The following is a 17,922-nucleotide window of genomic DNA, read 5'->3' on the forward strand; positions in this document are numbered from 1 at the left end:
CTTTTTCCATGTACATAAGAAACCACTTTAAAACAACAATTTAATATGATGTAAGACATTACCTTAAATGATGGTGAGTTAACAAATACCCTTTATCCATAAAGAGACAGTGATTTTTATCAAGAGTAGGCGATTATAATAACCTCTGTCCTCACAAAATCCCAATTTTGTTGAGAGCCCTTGACATTTTCAGTGACTCTTTAAAAGCATCTAACAGACCCTTACTAGACTGAGTAGGCGAAGGCAGGGACGTGGTCCAAGGTGACCTGCCCTGCTTTCCAGTAGTCCTTAGTTTTCACGGGTTTGTTTAAAGACCACACATACCTGTTTGAGTCATTTGCTTCCATTTCCTTACTGCTGATTTCTGGTGTGGGTGATCTTTAATATGAAGGGAAGCCTTGTTTCTATAAAAGGGCTTCTACATTTCTCACATAATTCATTTTTACTTAAAATACTGTGATCTCACACAAAACAGCCCCTGCCCAGGACTTACAAAGAATCGTTTCCATAGACATCACTTTTCTTGGTTGGTGTCAAATAGTAGAACTGTTCAATAGGAAGCTTTCTGAAGAGAGAGCAAATTAAATTGAACATATTTTGCACAATACAGCATATCCATGAGATAGCAAAGGACAAATAGATGAATATAGACATGATTATATAGAAATTCTATATAGAATATGTAAAAGATGGTGCTTTAAATTAGTTGAAAAGTAAGACAATTTCAGTAAACAGGATGAGAAAACTGAACCATCTCAACTTAGCACTCCAGAGGAGATACTTTCAGTTATAGTAACACCTAAACAGCAAAGCAATGGTGGCAGATGCCTGCCTGTAAGTTCACCAGCAGAATGCTGAGCTGGAAGACAGCAAGGTCACCTTGGGTTACACAAACAGTCCTTGTTTAAAAAACTAAAAATAAGAAAGAGGGATAGGGATATGGATCAACAGTTAGGAATGTGTACTGCTCTTGCAATGGACCAGCACTTAGTCCCCAGCACCCAAGGTGGCTCACACCACCTTTGACCTCTGTGAACAGCTGTGTTCATGTGCACAGCTGTGTTCATGTGCACACATCTACAAACAGACATGCACCATATTCATAATTTAAAAAGGAAAATAGCCGGGCGGTGGTGGCGCACGCCTTTAATCCCAGCACTCGGGAGGCAGAGCCAGGCGGATCTCTGTGAGTTCAAGGCCAGCCTGGTCTCCAAAGTGAGTTCCAGGAAAGGCGCAAAGCTACACAGAGAAACCCTGTCTCGAAAAACCAAAAAAAAAAAAAAAAAAAAAAAAGGAAAATACCAGCTGGGCGGTGGTGGTGCACGCCTTTAATCTCTGCACTCGGGGGCAGAGGCAGGCAGATCTCTGTGTGTTCGAGGCCAGCTTGGTCTACAGAGTGAATTCCAGGACAGCCAGAGCTACACAGAGAAACCTTTTTTCAAAAAACTAAAATAAATGAAAATAAAAAATAAAAAAGAGGAAAATACCCTCCCCCTAAACACCCAAAAAGGGGGCAAATCTATACAAATGTTTAAAAATTTCCATCAGTAAATAGGTTTTATTTTGGAGGGTTTGTGTGTGCATGTTCATGTATGTTTGAGACAGGTCTCTTCACTGCTGAGAACAGCAGGCTAGCTGGCCACGAGCATCCAGGGATCCTCCTCTTTCCGCCTCCTCCCTTGCCACAGTAGTGCTAGGAGGTCAGATGCACACCACTGTGTCTGCTTCGGGAGATGGAACTCACGGCCTCTTACCTGGGTGGCAAGTGCTTTAACTACTGAGGCGTGTCCCTACCATAGAGTTTTGATATTCGAAATTTTGACTATAAAGAACAAAAAGAATATACAAGTGAAATAAAAACCAAATAAAGGATAAGAGCTGAAAAAGAAATACAAAAGCTGTTACATAAAACAAACAAAAACATATCCAAATAACTAGTAATCAAAGAAATATGTTCTCAGAATGGTGAGAATGGGTTGACTCATTGAACGGACAAAAGTGTTTAGCTGGAAAACATAGTACAGAGGCAGAGGCACCAAAAAATGGATGCTTTCAGACACTATTACAAGAATATAAATCATTTGGGTCACACATGCTAAATTAAAAACACTTAGATGTCACGACCCAGAACTTGCACTTAGTATTTGTTCTAGGGAAACATTCATGATGAGCTGACAAAGCCCTGTGTAAGGCAGTTAGCTCATTATGGTACAGTTAAAGTAAAATATGTGAGTGTCTCATCTCTGACTCATATGAGTTGTGGATATTGAGATTAAAATAAAGTAGATGTTTACTATCTGCATTGTAAAGAAGAAAAAAACCCAGTTGTTTAATACTGTGACCATATGGGTCCATGCATTAACAAAAACCTACCATGTATCTTCATGGGCACACAAAGAATTGTTATTAGGGCCGGGTGCGGGCGGTGGTGGCGCAGGCCTTTAATCCCAGCACTCAGGAGGCAGAGCCAGGCGGATCTCTGTGAGTTCGAGGCCAGCCTGGTCTCCAAAGCGAGTTCCAGGAAAGGCGCAAAGCTACACAGAGAAACCCTGTTTCGAAAAACCAAAAAAAAAAAAAAGAATTGTTATTAGGAACCAAGGAGGAAAAGTTGTGGAAGGAGGCTCTCATGTGGAGGTGGTGCTTCCCTCTAAGAAGGGGAGTGGGCTGTAGGGGTGTGGTCAAGGGAGTCTGGGCCTCCTGGGGAATGTTTTTCTATGAGCTCAGTGCTCACTGTAGTCACCCTGTATCTTCTGAACCCACCCCTTATTTCTCCAGTCATCTCGTCACCAACGATAGTTACTCACCTGGCGAATCAAAGTCTAGTGCGGAAGTGGGTGACTGGTGGACTCAGGATACACATTGGCACCCTGCATTTTATCTTGCCACAGGGCAAGTTCCAGAGCGGGAAGTAAGCGAAATGAAGGTCCTGTAGCTCACACACCTCCACACCATCCTCATGCTACCCATGGTGCAGAGCCCTCTTTCCGAGAGGGGAGGACTGAAAGGGTTTCGTGAGCACCAGATCTGTTCAGATGTCTGCTGGACTCGACAGGAGTCACTGACTGTTAGCCCTTTGACCTCTCTAGGTTTTTTTTTTCCCCTTACTAATATGAATTCTGCTCTCGTCTCTTTAGACTGGAGAACTGCAGCTTTTGTGGGCTCACCTTGCCTCAGGTGTATCTGGAATGTGGGGTTGGGATTAGCTATGACTCATCCAATATTTGTCTCCCCCCCCCCCCTTGGTCTCCCACTCTTTCAGGAAAAGCTTGGGAGTGAATGTGGTGGCTTTATTCCGTGTGTCACAGCTAATGGTTCTTTAGAGGTGAAGAGCCAGGGAAGCTAAGCATCTTGCCATCTGTGGGACAAAGAACTACTTGGCTCCAAATGCTTCCTGGAAGACATTAAGTTAGAGCCTGGAATAAATGACACACAATTTTCTTTCCTTGGTTGACTCCTATTAATAGCATAAGGTTTTTTTTTTTAATTATTCTTATTGTTTTGTTCTTGTCTGGTGATAAATTTTGCATCTGTTTTATCTTTTAGACTTTAGAAGCTTTGCTTCATGTAGTCACATTTACTTTTAAGTACCACCACCATTACCATTAAAGAAAGACCATCAAGAAAAAGTTCACAAATCCTTTCTTTCACAGAGTACTATAGGTCCACTTAATAGCTTCTTATCATTTGACAGTAGTTTAGTGAAGAATCTTACTTTTTTATAGAGAAATCAACAATTTTGCTACTTGTCTACACTTACAAATAAATAAACTCATATAAGAGAGTGAAAACATGGCCATACCTTTTTCATTACTCTGTTGATTTTATTCCTTTAGCAAATGGATGAAATGGGAGATAACTGACCCCACGTAGAATTTCTGAAGCTTACACACTATGGCTGAGAATATTGTTCCTTAGATGGAATCGTGTCAGGAGGGCTGGGAGAGCAAAGGTGTCTCCCACACATGACCTGCGCTGTAGACAGTTACCTTCCTTTAGCTCTGCTCTTTTTGTTTCTTCGCTTCAGATAACCTCACCATGCCCTTTCCCTGAGAGGCAGGTATGTGGAGTTAGTGAGGAAAGAAGGGGCCTACCCTGGCCTAGTCTGCTGTCTGGGGCTGGGATAAACACTGACCACATCCTGCTTAGGGAAGAAGGGTTTATTTAGTACATCTCACAGGTGAGAGTCCACCATTGGGGGAGATCAGGGGGGACTCAAGCAAGAGCCTAGAGGGAGGAACTGAAGCAGAGAGCACTCAGGGGGTGCTGCTCACTGGCTTGCTCCCCCGACTCACGCTCACCTTGCTTTCTTATACAACCCAGGACAGCCTGCCTAGGGTGACCCTGCCCAGTGGGTTGGGCCATCCCACATCAATCACTCATTAAAACAATGCCCCCCCCCCATACCCACAGGCCAGCTGCATAGAAACAGTTCCTTAACTGGAGTTCCCTTCTCACAGATGTTAAGTTGACAAAGAACAACCAGCACACATCCCCATAAGGAGTGGGTGAACTGTGGCACCACAGAACCCCAGTGAAATGCCCTCCTCACCCAGGGAAGGTGATATGTGTTTTCAAGAGCAATCTTTTTATGAAATAGTCAAGGCTTGACCCATCAAAGAGCTGGAAAATATTTTGTACGAAAGGCTCTTCTGGAGAGAAAGAAAAGTATGGTAAGAAAAGACAGGAAGAAGATAAATCATATTCGACAGTTGTTTGCCAAGCTATTTGCAGTATGCTAGAAGGCTCAGCAAGATGTTTTCAAGAGAAAAGTATGCTAAAATGACAAACGTTGACATAAAAGGGCACGAGAAAACAGATGCATTAACCCAGACTCTGGGTCAGGAAGAGTGGCGTTACTAATGGAGAGTGCTCCATTTCCAGGGTGTTGGGGCTATGTCCAGTCACAACAGGGAACCTCGTCATTGAAGCTAGACTTCTCTGGATGTTTAAAACTAGTCTTTCTGGCTCTCCTTTACACCCTAGAGTTCTGTGTGAATGCCCCTAATTCTCTTAGAATATTGTATACTTTTTTTTTTTTTTTTGAGATAGGGTTTCTCTGTGTGACAGCCCTTGCTGTCCTGGAACTCACTTTGTAGACCAGTCTGGCCTCGAACTCACAGAGATCTGTCTGCCTCTGCCTCCTGAGTGCTGGGATTAAAGGTGTGCACCACTATGCCAGGCATAATTGTGCACTTCTAACGTACAAATGTTGGGGGTCACAGCTGTGCATTCCTCAAAGAGTTATAATCTGGTTGTTGAGCCAAAGCTTGCTATGTTCAAGTTATGGAACAGACAGGGACTAAATGGGTGAATCAATAAAATGAACAGGCAGAAGTACTTGGGGCTTTAGCACCAAACAGACCTGGGGTCAACCCCCTTTCTGCAGATTTGTCTAGCTCAAGGGAAGAAGGACAGCTGGAGATTATAAAGGCATAACCAAGTACAAGTACAGCAGGGTTAACCAAGTACAAGTACAGCAGGGTTAACCAACCACAGCTACAGCAGGGTTAACCAACCACAGCTACAGCAGAGTTAACCAACCACAGCTACAGCAGGGTTAACCAACCACAGCTACAGCAGGGTTAACCAACCACAGCTACAGCAGGGTTAACCGACCACAGCTACAGCAGGGTTAACCGACCACAGCTACAGCAGGGTTAACCAACCACAGCTACAGCAGGGTTAACCGACCACACCTACAGCAGAGTTAAGAGGGTCCACTGGAGAGTGGAGTCGTAAAGAAAGTCTGGTGAACAGTGTTCCCACTTGAGGGCCTCACTGTCTGCAATGTGTGTTGATATCTGGATCTTCCCACGTGGTCTCTGCTGGGCCTTGTTATCTGCTGATGCTTAGAGAAGGTCACTGGCTGCACATGGCCCTTTATTAACAGTTCATTGTCTAGCTGTGGCTTATCTTTCCTAATGTATTTCTTGTACATGCTTTAGAATACCATGAGACTAGTTACCTAGACTGTTAGTAAACCAGGCAACTGGGAGGGTTAGATAAGGTAGGAAAGAAAGTGGGCTCTGTACCATGGTTTTATGGACTCCATTCTGGGTAAATATAATAACCTTTAGCAAATAAGGAGGCATTTAATTTAATTTGCTGCTTGCCCCCACCTTTTTTTTAAACCTAGAGCCTTGTGCATGCTAGGTAAGTTTTTCACCACTGAACACTGAACTATATCCTGAATCCTTTTTTTTTTCTTTCTTTTATGTTCTGTTTTGAAACAGGTCTTTCTTACCAAGTTGCCCAGGCCTTGGATTTCCGATCCTCCTGCCTCGGCCTCTTAGTCAGTTTGATTTACATGCCCTGCCACCAGGCCCGGGATCCTTTAGTTTGGTGTTTTGAATATTCTTGCTGAAGGAATAACTTTATAGTTTCTTACTTGAAAATATGGGCTAGCCAGTTATCTGTGGGTAAAGGTGCCTGCTGCCAAGCCTGACAAATTCCTGGAACCCACACAATAGCATAGGAGAAGAAGAGAACCAACTTTCCTTGTCCTCTGACCTCCATGCACCCCATCCCAGACACTTATGGGAAAAAAACAATCAGCCTGGAAATAGTGCCCTGCAGGTTCAAATACTTAAGAATGAACTAGAAAACGGTAGCAGACCTGAACATCTGTACAAATTGGGGTGAGCTGTTTGCTCAAGCAAGAACATTTTTAACTTAGTCTAACTTAGGTTAATTTTTATGTGTATGGCTGTATGTGCCTGCACGTCTGTCACACATCATGCATGCATAGTACCTGTGTAGTCCAGAAGAGGGAGTCATATCTCCCAGAACTGGAGTTACAGATGGTTGTGAGCTGTCATGTGGTGCTGGGAACCGAACCCAGGTCCTCTGGAAGAGCAGCCAGTGCTCTTAACCTCTGAGACACTGCTCCAACCCTCATTTGGTTTTATATAAGCAAGGGATTAATCATGATTTCTAATCACAATACTTTAAGATCTCAAATGGCAGCAATATAAAACAAAACGTACAGACTTACCATTGACTTCACAAGTGGGAAGCACAGAATTAGCTTTTCTGTCTTTTCATAAACAGTAAAAGAAGTCCAGAAGCAGATACGTTAATAAGAACTAACACTTAAAAACAAGAAACGGTTAATGAGGACCTTATGGGCATTGGGAACGTCTCTTACTTTGGCCAGATCTCTCCACCAAATCCATAATGCTGGTGTCCTTTGCCCATGACGCGGGGAGGCTCGCATTTTGGCCTGTGTTCTTCAGGAAGAGCAACTGGAATGATGCCACCATACTCCCTTTCGGCACCCCAGGGAAGCCTGCATTGTGGCATGGATGCCCTCAGCTCCTGATACCTGTGGGAAATGACAGGCTGCTGACACTGCCCCGCTGTACCTTGAATCCCTTTCACTTATTAGAGTTTAGGTCATGTTTTTCAGAATACAGAATTCTAAGATTATGGTACATTCTGCTAAAGGGATGAGGTTAGCCATCACCCACAAATTTGTGTTTATTTTGTAAGAACAGCTTAATCGAGATATAAATTCACATGCCATAGAATTCAACAGTTTTAGTTGACCCACAAGTGTGTACAGCAGCCACCAGAGTCAATTTTATAATAATTTCCTGACCTCAAAAAGAAGCCCCGTGTTCTCTGGCTAGTGCTCTATGAAGGAACCCACCTTCTTTATAGACTGGTCTGTGTGGACACTTCATATAAACAGAACCATATACTATGTAGTCTTTGTGTTGGCGTCTACCATTAACATAATGCTTTCAAAGTTGATGCATGGTGTGCCATGAACCAGGAATTCACTCCCCTAATGGCTGCAGAACAGTCTACCAGTGGATATAACCATTCATCAGGTGAGAAGATACTTGGCTTTTTTTTTTTTTCAAGACAGGGTTTCCCTGTGTAGCTCTGCACCTTTCCTAGAACTCACTCTGTAGACCAGGCTGGCTTCGAACTCACAGAGATCCGCCTGCCTCTGCCTCCCGAGTGCTGGGATTAAAGGCGTGCGCCACCACCACCCGGCTAGTTCTTGCTTTTACACCTGTGTCTCTGAATCATTATGAGTAAATTTTATGTATGCTATAAGGTAAGGGTCAAACTTGCTCCTTTGTATTTGGATCTTCCTGGTATCATCTGTTTAAGAGACTGGACCAATGTAAAGGAATAGTACCAATACTGTTAAGGCGTTACTTGCTTCCCAACAATTCAGTGAGGTTCTCTAGGTTAACAAACACTGTGTAGCCTCTGGAGGGAACTGAGTGAGGAATGACCAGAGGAACTGGAACTGAATTCTCTATGTGGGTCTACATGCTGATGAACAGACACAGCCTAAGTCCCAAGTCAGAGGCTTAAAGTGTCACCCCATTCTAACTTGGGTATCTGGATATATTTGGGAAATTGGTAAAGACTCGAGAAGAACTTAGTTGACTCCATGGACCATAAAAATGGTTTTACATCTCTATTTTTAGAGCTGGTGTAAAGGTCAGGAATTTGTGGGTACAGTGGAAGAGGGCCATGGTGAGAAGTAAAGTATGGGAGAAGGTAGGACCATCCTCTCTGGGCTCCTGCGCCCTGTGCACTGTCCTGTGAGTGGAGGGGAGGCAGTCAGAGTCAGGGAAACTGAGTCAGAGGCACGAGCTGCTGGGTACTTCTGTCTTCTGTCAGTATAGCCCGTGCCTTAGAGGACCCCTCCCCAACAGTATCTCCTAAGTACAATGGAGAACTAACACTCAAGACTGTCTTACAAATGGAACTGAATATCATATGAAATTGCTAGATAAACAATTACTAAGCCATCGACCTACTACCTGTTCTGCAAGTAGTATTTTACTGGAATACTGCCTTTCATTTACGTATGACTAGTCTGTGGCTCTCTTCACCCTATAACAGCAGAATTGAGTATTTATGATTAAACTTTACAACACAAAAAATTTTCTCTGTCTCATTAAAGAGAACATGTCCGCGGGGCGTTGGTGGTGCACGCCTTTAATCCCAGCACTCGGGAGGCAGAGCCAGGCGGATCTCTGTGAGTTCGAGGCCAGCCTGGGCTACCAAGTGAGTTCCAGGAGAGGCGCAAAGCTACACAGTGAAACCCTGTCTCGGAAAAAAAAAAAAAAAAAGAGAGAGAACATGTTCCAAGCTCTGCACTGGCCAGCTTAGGGAAGCTTGGTGACTGTTGCTTCGGGGTCCTGGCAAACAGCTTTCAGATCTTTTCCCCTCTCCAAGTTCTGACCATGATAAACACACACGGTTTAGTAGATATGACAAGTGAAAAATATTAAACATTTGTGATTAATGACAAGCTAAGCTTTAACTTTTAAGTTTGTAAAGTTATATATAAATAATAAATGAGTCAATTTCTCAATATCTGACCCCGGTAAATTACATTGTCCCAGAAGATGAGCCAAAAAAAAATGTTAATCAATCATGTGTACTGGCACCTAGTAAAGCTGCAAAATTGAAAAAAAAAATTAAAATAAGAGGTAATGCCTAAATCACCCTTGACCCTCTCGACCCCCCTTGCAATCTTTCTGCCCCTGCTAGAGGCAAACTCATGGCAATTCAACTGCCTCAGTTTACTCAATGCTGGGATTAATGGGTGTGAACTACCACACTCAGCACGTTTCTTTTTATTTTAAATACCCAAGTCTATTCAGCCCTTCTCCTGTAGTATTAATACTCATTGTATAGAAGGAACTGCTTAAAATGTAAGTTGAGGTTTGAGGATGAAATAATTATTTCAAATAGAACGCTTCTCCTTAACAAAGAGAATAATCATGAAATTATTGGCGCTTCAATCTATAGACACAGAAAACTGTTTACTTTGATTTAGGGAAGGTTATGGACGGACCCAAACCTATTAAATCACTGTAGAATCTTGGGTATCAATCCCAAAATTAGAGGGCTCAATTTGACTAGTAATGATTAGGAGGCATGGTCAGAAGAAAGCTCACACAAATCGCTCATTTTTTTTTAAGCTGGCAGAGAACTAAGATCTCTCTCTCTCTCTCTCTCTCTCTCTCTCTCTCTCTCTCTCTCTCTCTCTCTCTGTGTGTGTGTGTGTGTGTGTGTGTGTGAACCTAGAGCCTGTTAAAGGCTGGCAAGAACTCTGCCACTTAACTATTCTTAGTTTCTAAACTTCCAATGGGAAAAAATACAAAAGAGTACAGTGCCTACTAATTTACTTAACATTCTCAAAGGAGAACAAACGAGACTGTTATAAAATAGCAGCTACAAAAAAAAAAAATAGCGGCTACTATAATTGTTCTAAAACACACAAGTGAATAAAGCAGTTGAAGTACAAACAAAGATCAGCTTGTTCTTTGATCACTGGGTAAGCCGGAACCCTATTTCTGGTTCTCTTTCTCTTTACAGTGCTTTCCGCTAACCCAGTCTCCCCCAGGTTCTTCTGCCCCTCCTCCAAGTTAGTGTGCCAGATATGAACAGGGTAAGCCTGGAAATGTATAGTTTTATTAAGCTCTCAGGTGATTTTTTTTTTTTTTAGGCAGATCTTACTTGGTAGCCCAGGTTGGCTTGGAACTAACTATATAGCCCAGGATGCCCTTAAACTCATGGCAATAGTTCTTAGTTGAATAGTTCTTCTGTCTTAGCCTCCTAAGTGCTTGAATTACAGGGATAAGCTGATATGATCATCCTTAGGTGATTTTTTTTTTTTTATAAATCTTTTTCTTTTTGCAAGATTTATTTATTTATTGTGTATACAGCGTTCTGCCTGCATGTATGCCTGCAGGCCAGAAGAGGGCACCAGATCTCAATACAGGTGGTAGTGAGCCACCATGTGGTTGCTGGGAATTGAATTCAGGTCCTCTGGAAGAGCAGTCAGTGCACTTAACCACTGAGCCATCCCTCCAGCCCAGGTGATTTTAATGTATTCTGTCTGACTGCCCTGCCCACCATGAGAAGAACAAAGTAGGCTGGTGTAAGGAAGTAATTGTATACTGTCATTAAAATTGCCACATTAACTCAAAATCTGCTCCACTTGGCAAGGGTGTACCTGTCTCTGTGCTTAGAAAACTAAGCTTCTGAAAGCGAGGATATGTCAAGGATTTTGATTCGTCTTTATCATCAAGAAGAGTGGTTCCCTGGAATGCGGGGGCTTTCTGCTTCCTATTGCTTTGCTTTGGGTTTGAGTTGAGAGCCACCGACCCAGCACTTGTTTGGAAGAAAGCTTCAGGGATGACAGAATGGAGATGCTGCTGTTGTCCTGGTGACACCTTCCAGAGCATCTCAGAACAGCGAGGGAAAGAAAATCTTCTCTAAGCTGCCTGGGGCGTCTTATGAAGGAGTCGACAGCAAGGGCTGTAAGTACACATGGTCATCCTGGCTTTCTGTCTGGAGACTACCACAAAAAAGCTCACACGAAATAAAAGGGAAAGCGAGGTTTAGTGTTAGAAGCCAAGGATGGTTGTTCCTAGACAATGCTTAAATGGCCTCTTAAATTTTATGGATAGCTGACCATATGGACACTTAATTTTCTCAAATGTGTGTGCTTTAGAGAACACTGATAACGTCAAACGTTTATTTACATATTCACTAGAAATAAGAGTACATTTGCCTGCATGTATGTGCACCACAAGTGTGCCTGGTGCTTGAAGAGATCAGAAGAGGGCACCAGACTCCAGGCAACCAGAGTTACATAAGGCTGTGAGCTAGTAACTGAACCTGTGTCTTCTGTAAGAGCTGCAAATACTCTTAACCCCAAGCCCTCTCTCCAGTCCCTGCTCCCAATGTTTTTCTTTTGCAAAGTGCATGTTTGCTGTGGGATGTTCTGTATGTCAAATGTGTTGCTCTGATTGGTTAGTAAATAAAACACTGATTGGCCCATGGCTAGGCAGGAAGTATAGGCGGGACTAACAGAGAGGAGAAAAGAAAGAACAGGAAGGCAGAAGGAGTCACTGCCAGCCACTGCCAGGACAAGCAGGATGTGAAGATGCTGGTAAGCCACGAGCCTCATGGCAAGGTATAGATTTATAGAAATGGATTAATTTAAGCTATCAGAACAGTTAGCAAGAAGCCTGCCATGGCCATACAGTTTGTAAACAATATAAGTCTCTGTGTTTACTTGGTTGGGTCTGAGCGGCTGTGGGACTGGTGGGTGACAAAGATTTGTCCTGACTGTGGGCAAGGCAGAAAAACTCTAGCTACACATTTGTAAATTGAAAAAGACCCATGAAGGTGGATCAGACAGCAAGCAAGAGCCTAGATGTAAGAGTGGAGTCTGGAAGAACCAGTGTTGGGGTAGAGAAAGATACCCTAAGGGAGACTGAGGGCACTTTCAACCCTGAAGGGCTCCTGGCCTGGGAATAATGACTTAAGACTTTAAGACTAAAGACCAGCACCAGCGGGCAGAAGTTACAAGGAAGGAAAAGTGTTTTTAGAAACATCTCAAAGGAAATGATCCAGCAAGCAAGGGCAGTCAAAAAGTGGAATCGACTGCCTGCATGGAGCAATGAACCACTTTGGAAGGTTTTTGTTTTGACAACTTATTTATTGCTTTATGAGTGTGTGTATATGCCATGTGTGTGCATGTGCCCTTGGAGGCCAGAAGAGGGCGCTGGATCTTCAGGAACTAGAGTTACTGGGGGTTGTGAGCTGTCTGTTGAAGAGATGAGAGCCAAACCTGGCTTCTTAGAACCAAGCTTAGGTCCTCTGGAGGAGCAGCAAGTGCTCTGAACTGCGGAGCTGTCTTCCCAGCACCACCCTGGAAGTGTTTAAACTGAGGTAAGGTGGCTTCCTCTTTAATTCCCTAAAATTAATTTTTAAGAAATGTTTGTGTATGTGTTTCTATATAGATGTGTGAGACCAGAAAGTGACATAAGTGACTGCCTTCTTCCATCACTCTCCACTTTCTTGTGGAGACAGGGTTTCTCACTGAACCTGGTGCTTACTGATTTTACTAAACTGTCTGGTTATTGAGCCTCGGGGATCCTCCTGTCTCTGCCTCCTCAGCACTGGGATGACAGGTTCACACCGCCACACATGGCTTTTTATATAGATACTGGGGATCAAACTCATCTTCCTGCTTGTGTGGTGAGGACTTTACCAGCTGAGCGGTCTCCTGTCCTCTTACAGAGTACTTTCAGGGATTTGGTCAAGTGAAGTTAGAAACGCACAAAGAAGAACATAACTACACAGGGTACTTAAAAACAAACTTATTCTTCCTCTCAAAATGGCTCAAGCAGAAAAAAGCTGAGGCAGAGATTTTGGCAAAGTATTTGCCTGTGCCCTATACATCACAGAGGGTAACAGTGCTCACTGACAGGGCTGTTAGGAACAGTGAAAGCGTCACATCCACACATCAGGGCAGGTCTGACCCAGCAACAGTGTTAGCAACAGATTCCGGGAGTATTTCTGGGCAGAGGTGTTGGTGAATACGCTATTAGTGAATACCACAATAAATGGATGGATCTCCAAGCCAAAGACGGGGTCATTCTAGAGTTCTAGAACAGAGCTGCAGGTGTAGTTTGGTGGTGCAGTGTTTGCCTAGCAGGCACAAGGTCTGGGTTCAATCCCCACAAAACACACACACACACACACATACACACACACACACACACTTCTAGAATGTAGTAGAATTTGATGTCTGCTTTTTTACAGGATACAGCAATGTTCTTTTCCAGCGTTAACAGATCAACCACACGAAGTTTAGTCACAAGAGAGCTGAAGTGTGTGTTATAGAGAAAGCCACTAACGTCATGAAACCTTTTTTTTTTTTTTGCATTTTGCATTTTTCTAATTTTTCTTTTACCTATCTTCTGAAGCAGTTGGGCGAGTAGCTGTTTCGAACGGCGTGTGCACCTGATTTGAGTAAAAGGTGTTGGACAGGAGGTCGGCCCCTTCAAGCTCCCTGCAGCAGCAGGGCCTGCCGTGGATTACCTCCATGCTTCTTGCCTAGGTGCGGGCAGCCTGGAGAGTAAACAGATAAATGAAAGGTGAAGGCGCATCTGGGTTTGGAAACTGTCTTGGTTAGTATTACAATGACCTTGCCTTAGGTAGGAAAGGAAACATTTTCTGCTGCCAGAATTCAACTCATCGATGCACAAAAATCAGAGGTTACTTTCTTACTGCCTGTGAGGGTCTGTGGACCCTGCCAACCCTGTAATAAGCAGCAACGTCTGTAATAAAAGCACACTTCTGTGGGAACCACTTCAGCTGAAGCAAACCCGAGAAGTTGAAACGAACTCATGGAGCACCTGTAACGAACAAGCCCCCTCCTGCAATTACGTCTTGCCTCCAATTTAACACTATCCAAGAACAATCAGCTGGCTTCAAGAAGCAGGGAGACTGACTCATGAACAGGTCAAGAGCCTTCCTCTAAAGCGGCAGTTCTAAACCTGTTGGGGTTGAACAACCCTTTCACAGGGGTCGCCTAAGACTATCAGAAAACAGATGTTTACATTACGACTCATAACAGTAGCAAAATTACAGTTATGAAGTAGCAACAAAAAACACTGTTATGGTCAGGGGTCACCACAACACGAGGGGCTGTGTTAAAGGGTCGCAGCATCAGGAAGGTTGAGAACCACTGCTCTAAAGGTTTTCGGATTTGGGACAAGGGCTCTTTTGCAGACAGCTAAACTAGGTGGTCCGGCCCCTCTGGCCCCAGTTGGGGACACTGGGTTCCCCACTGCACTGGAGAGACGCCCTCTGGTGGGAGGACTCGGAGACCGCAGGGCCGTGGCGCCCGCCCACTGCCACCAGGGGTCGCACGCACCTGGCACATCTGCCCGGGAGCTCCGCCCGACCGCGCCTCCCCTTCTGGTCACAGGAGCTGGCGGGTCTCCGCGGGGCGTGAAATTTCGCGGTCTTCCGCACCTGCGGGCCCCGGGAGCGTGCGGGCAGGTGCGGGGGAGGAAGGCCGGAGGGACACGAGCTGGCCGGGGGTGGGGTTGAGGCTGCCTGTGACGGCGACGGTGACCGCGCACTTAGGTAACACATCCTGAGGGTGGGGCAGCCGGTGGCGGGCCCAGAGCGCAGGCCAATGCGCGGCGGGAAGCTCACTCAGGTTGTCTAGGGAGACCCTCAGGAGATCCCGGGCCACCAAGGATTGGGAGCGGGGCCGGAAGTGCGGCGCGAGGGCTTGGCGGCGAGGGAGAAGGTGGAACAAGGGCTTTTCCGCCCTCGACCCCACCCTCCGCCCCCGGGTCCTAGCCTTCAAGCCCAGGCCCCGCCTCCAGCCTCAGGCCCCGCCCCTAAGCCTCAGGCCCCGCCCCCAACCTCAGGTCCCGCCCCAGCCTCAAGCCCTGCCCCTAAGCCTCAGGCTCCGCCCCCAACCTCAGGCCCTTCCCCTAAGCCTCAGGTCCCGCCCCAGCCTCAGGCCCCGCCCCAAGCCTCAGGCCCTGCCCCTAAGCCTCAGGCCCCGCCCCAGCCTCAGGCTCCGCCCCAGCCCCTCCCTCTCTGCTGGGGCCTGGGGCCTCGCACCCTCTGGTCCCGACACGACCCTGGCGCGTCGCCCTTTACGGGCTTCAGCCAGGTCCCTCCCTACACTCCTGTCACGCCACCGCCCCTGGGCCTTGCCTCCTTCAGGCCTCATCCTCTCCCTTCTTCTGCCTCCAAGGCCCCGCCTCTCATCGCCTCCTACGGGCACCAACCCGGCCCTAGGCCCCGCCCCGCCCTGTCTCCCTCTCGCCCGGCCTTAGGCTGACTTCAGGCGCCCTCTGGTGGCGCCTGCCTGGCAATCCTCCTTTCCTTCCTGGACCCTGGTATGGGTATGGTTGCCCTAGTGCTGAGTAGTATGCTTTCTCAAGGTCTGAGCTGAGCAAAAGCTCTGGCCCTGGGGGAGGAGAGCCGGAAGGTCTTGGTGTAAGAAACATTGCTCTAGTCCGTTTGCAGTATGAGGTGCGCTTTAAGTTCGTCAGAGTGACAGAGAAGCCCGAGGCGCTAGATACCCCTCTCCTAGTGGGCGGCTCCCCCAGCCTATCTCAGGAATTGGAGAGCTCCTGGTAGCCTGCTGAGCACCAGATCAGAGAATGGGGCAGGCAGTCTCAAGGCCCAAGTTATGGATAAAGCTCTTGTCCTAAACCAACAGGATGGGGAATTTGGGGAGGGGGCAAGTTCTGGCCGATGGAAGAGTGGATGGAATTTCTCGACATCAGAGGAATTTAAAAGTCGCTGTCTTGCTTCAATTTAGTACGCCAGCCTTGTTTGGCTTTTCTCAGTGCTGGTGTTACTTTCCACAGAATTGAGTATTAAAAAGTCCTTTGTTTTCACAAGTCTTGAATTTATTTTTATTTCCAGCGCTGCTGAGCTCCAAGGTGGGGTCCGTGGGATTCTACAAGCTCATTTTGAGCCTCTTCTCTTTCCCTGACCTTGGGACAAATGGGACTGTGGAGTATGGAAACAGTTTATCGTCTGTCCCAAAAGCCTGGTCCCTCTCGCATTTCCTCAGTTCTGGCTGCAACCTTGACAGGAACTAAAACAAACAAAAACTGGAGAGGTGGTGCACTCCTGTAATCCCGGCACTTAGAAGATGGACCCCAAGTCTCAGAAAGTTCAAGGTCATCCTCAGCTACAGTGGCGCTGAAGCTGACCAGGACTACATTAATAAAACCCTGTCTTATTTTTTATTTATTTATTTGTTTTTTAATTTTTATTTATCTTATTTATTTTTATTTTATTATTATTTTTTAATTTATTTAAATTGGAATGCTGTTTATTGAAGGAGGAAAGAGGTCTTAAATACAGGCTTACAGCACCATGGGAGAACTCCAGAGGGCAGAAGATCGCTACAGATGTTTTAAAATCTTGCATCTAAGCTGTTAATGCTCATTATGCAGGATACACAGACAAAGAAGTTTCCTTAAGCATTCAGGAGGGTGGAACCCGGCAGGGAATTAGCATAGGAAGGATATCAAGGTCAAGGTCATCAAGCAAGGCAACAGTTACCCAAAACAGGGGCCAGGGCCCTGCAGGTTCCCCTTTTACTAAAAAGTGAGCTTCTGACTTAGGTTGCATGGGACATCAGCAGGTCACCTTACCCGCCATGGAGGCACCTGCCCAGGCCACACAGGTGCTCTGTCTTAGGTTGGTGAGCGCCCCCCAGGCATTACCCGTCTCTGAATACTCATCATACAGGCTCAATCGTGTGTGAGCTGCAGAGTTAATTGCTGCCAAAGATCTCAAAGTGGTACTGGGCTTGCAATCTGTGTGATCGACACAGAAAAGACCAACAGAGGTCCTATCCCAACCATAGCCAGTAGGCTAAAGGCAACTTAGCCATTCCCTTCCTTAATGAGCCTTACTACAAATTGGAGTCCTTGTAAGATGGTATCCCAAAAGCAAATGGAACTTGAGTTTATACATTTATAATTTTCAAAGCCAACCGAATTGTATATAACTATTGAATTAAATTTATCATGCCCAATAGAATGAAAGATTAACTAACTGTGGTAGCTACTTTTGCTGCTAGGGTTTCCACTGTGCTAGCTGTAGTAATTATGTAGCAATTATGAAATGAAGACCCTGTCTTATTAATGAAAGAGAAGGGGGAGGTCAGAATAAAGATGCCAACCAGACTTTGGTTTCTGAGTTTGTGCCATTGAAGAACAACCTGAAAGAAACTAGATGCAGAAAGGTGCCCTTTGGGCAGCAGGAATGAAAAATGAGGCGAGAATGAATTCCTCTGAGACTGTAAGCAAGCCCCCAATTAAATGCTTTCTTTCTTAAGTTGCCTTGGTCATGATGTCTCTTCACAACAATAGAATGGTAGTGTGTGGCCACCCCGAGCCTGAAGACTAGACCCTGCTGGTGAAGGAAAGGTGGCTTTGACAGGTACCCATCGCTTAGGTTTTCCAGTTTCTGATTGAAGTCCATCCTAATCTTTTGGCATTCTGCGGCTCCTCTGTGTAGGACCTCCCATGTAACTCCCTGTCTGACCAGCTCATTCCGCGTCCCCTTCTGGATTACTCTTCTTCATTGCTA

At 45.4% G+C, this 17,922-nt stretch overlaps 1 protein-coding gene across 1 annotated transcript in view; it reads right to left on the minus strand.

Moving 5' to 3' along the window:
• Spmip4 (sperm microtubule inner protein 4) overlaps positions 1-15,555 on the minus strand; it is a 38,400-nt gene extending 22,845 nt beyond the window's left edge. The window contains exons 1-5 of the mRNA XM_006982190.4: positions 15,520-15,555; positions 14,717-15,081; positions 13,751-13,908; positions 7,148-7,324; positions 494-565 (exon numbers count right to left, since the gene is read on the minus strand). Of these exons, the coding sequence (XP_006982252.2) occupies positions 494-565; positions 7,148-7,324; positions 13,751-13,884 (383 nt within the window). The 5' untranslated portion in view covers positions 13,885-13,908; positions 14,717-15,081; positions 15,520-15,555. The remainder of the gene's footprint in view (positions 1-493; positions 566-7,147; positions 7,325-13,750; positions 13,909-14,716; positions 15,082-15,519) is intronic.
• Between the last annotated feature and the right edge of the window lie 2,367 nt (positions 15,556-17,922).

The sequence above is a fragment of the Peromyscus maniculatus genome, chromosome 3, assembly GCF_049852395.1.
Source record: "Peromyscus maniculatus bairdii isolate BWxNUB_F1_BW_parent chromosome 3, HU_Pman_BW_mat_3.1, whole genome shotgun sequence".
Lineage (NCBI taxonomy): Eukaryota > Metazoa > Chordata > Mammalia > Rodentia > Cricetidae > Peromyscus > Peromyscus maniculatus.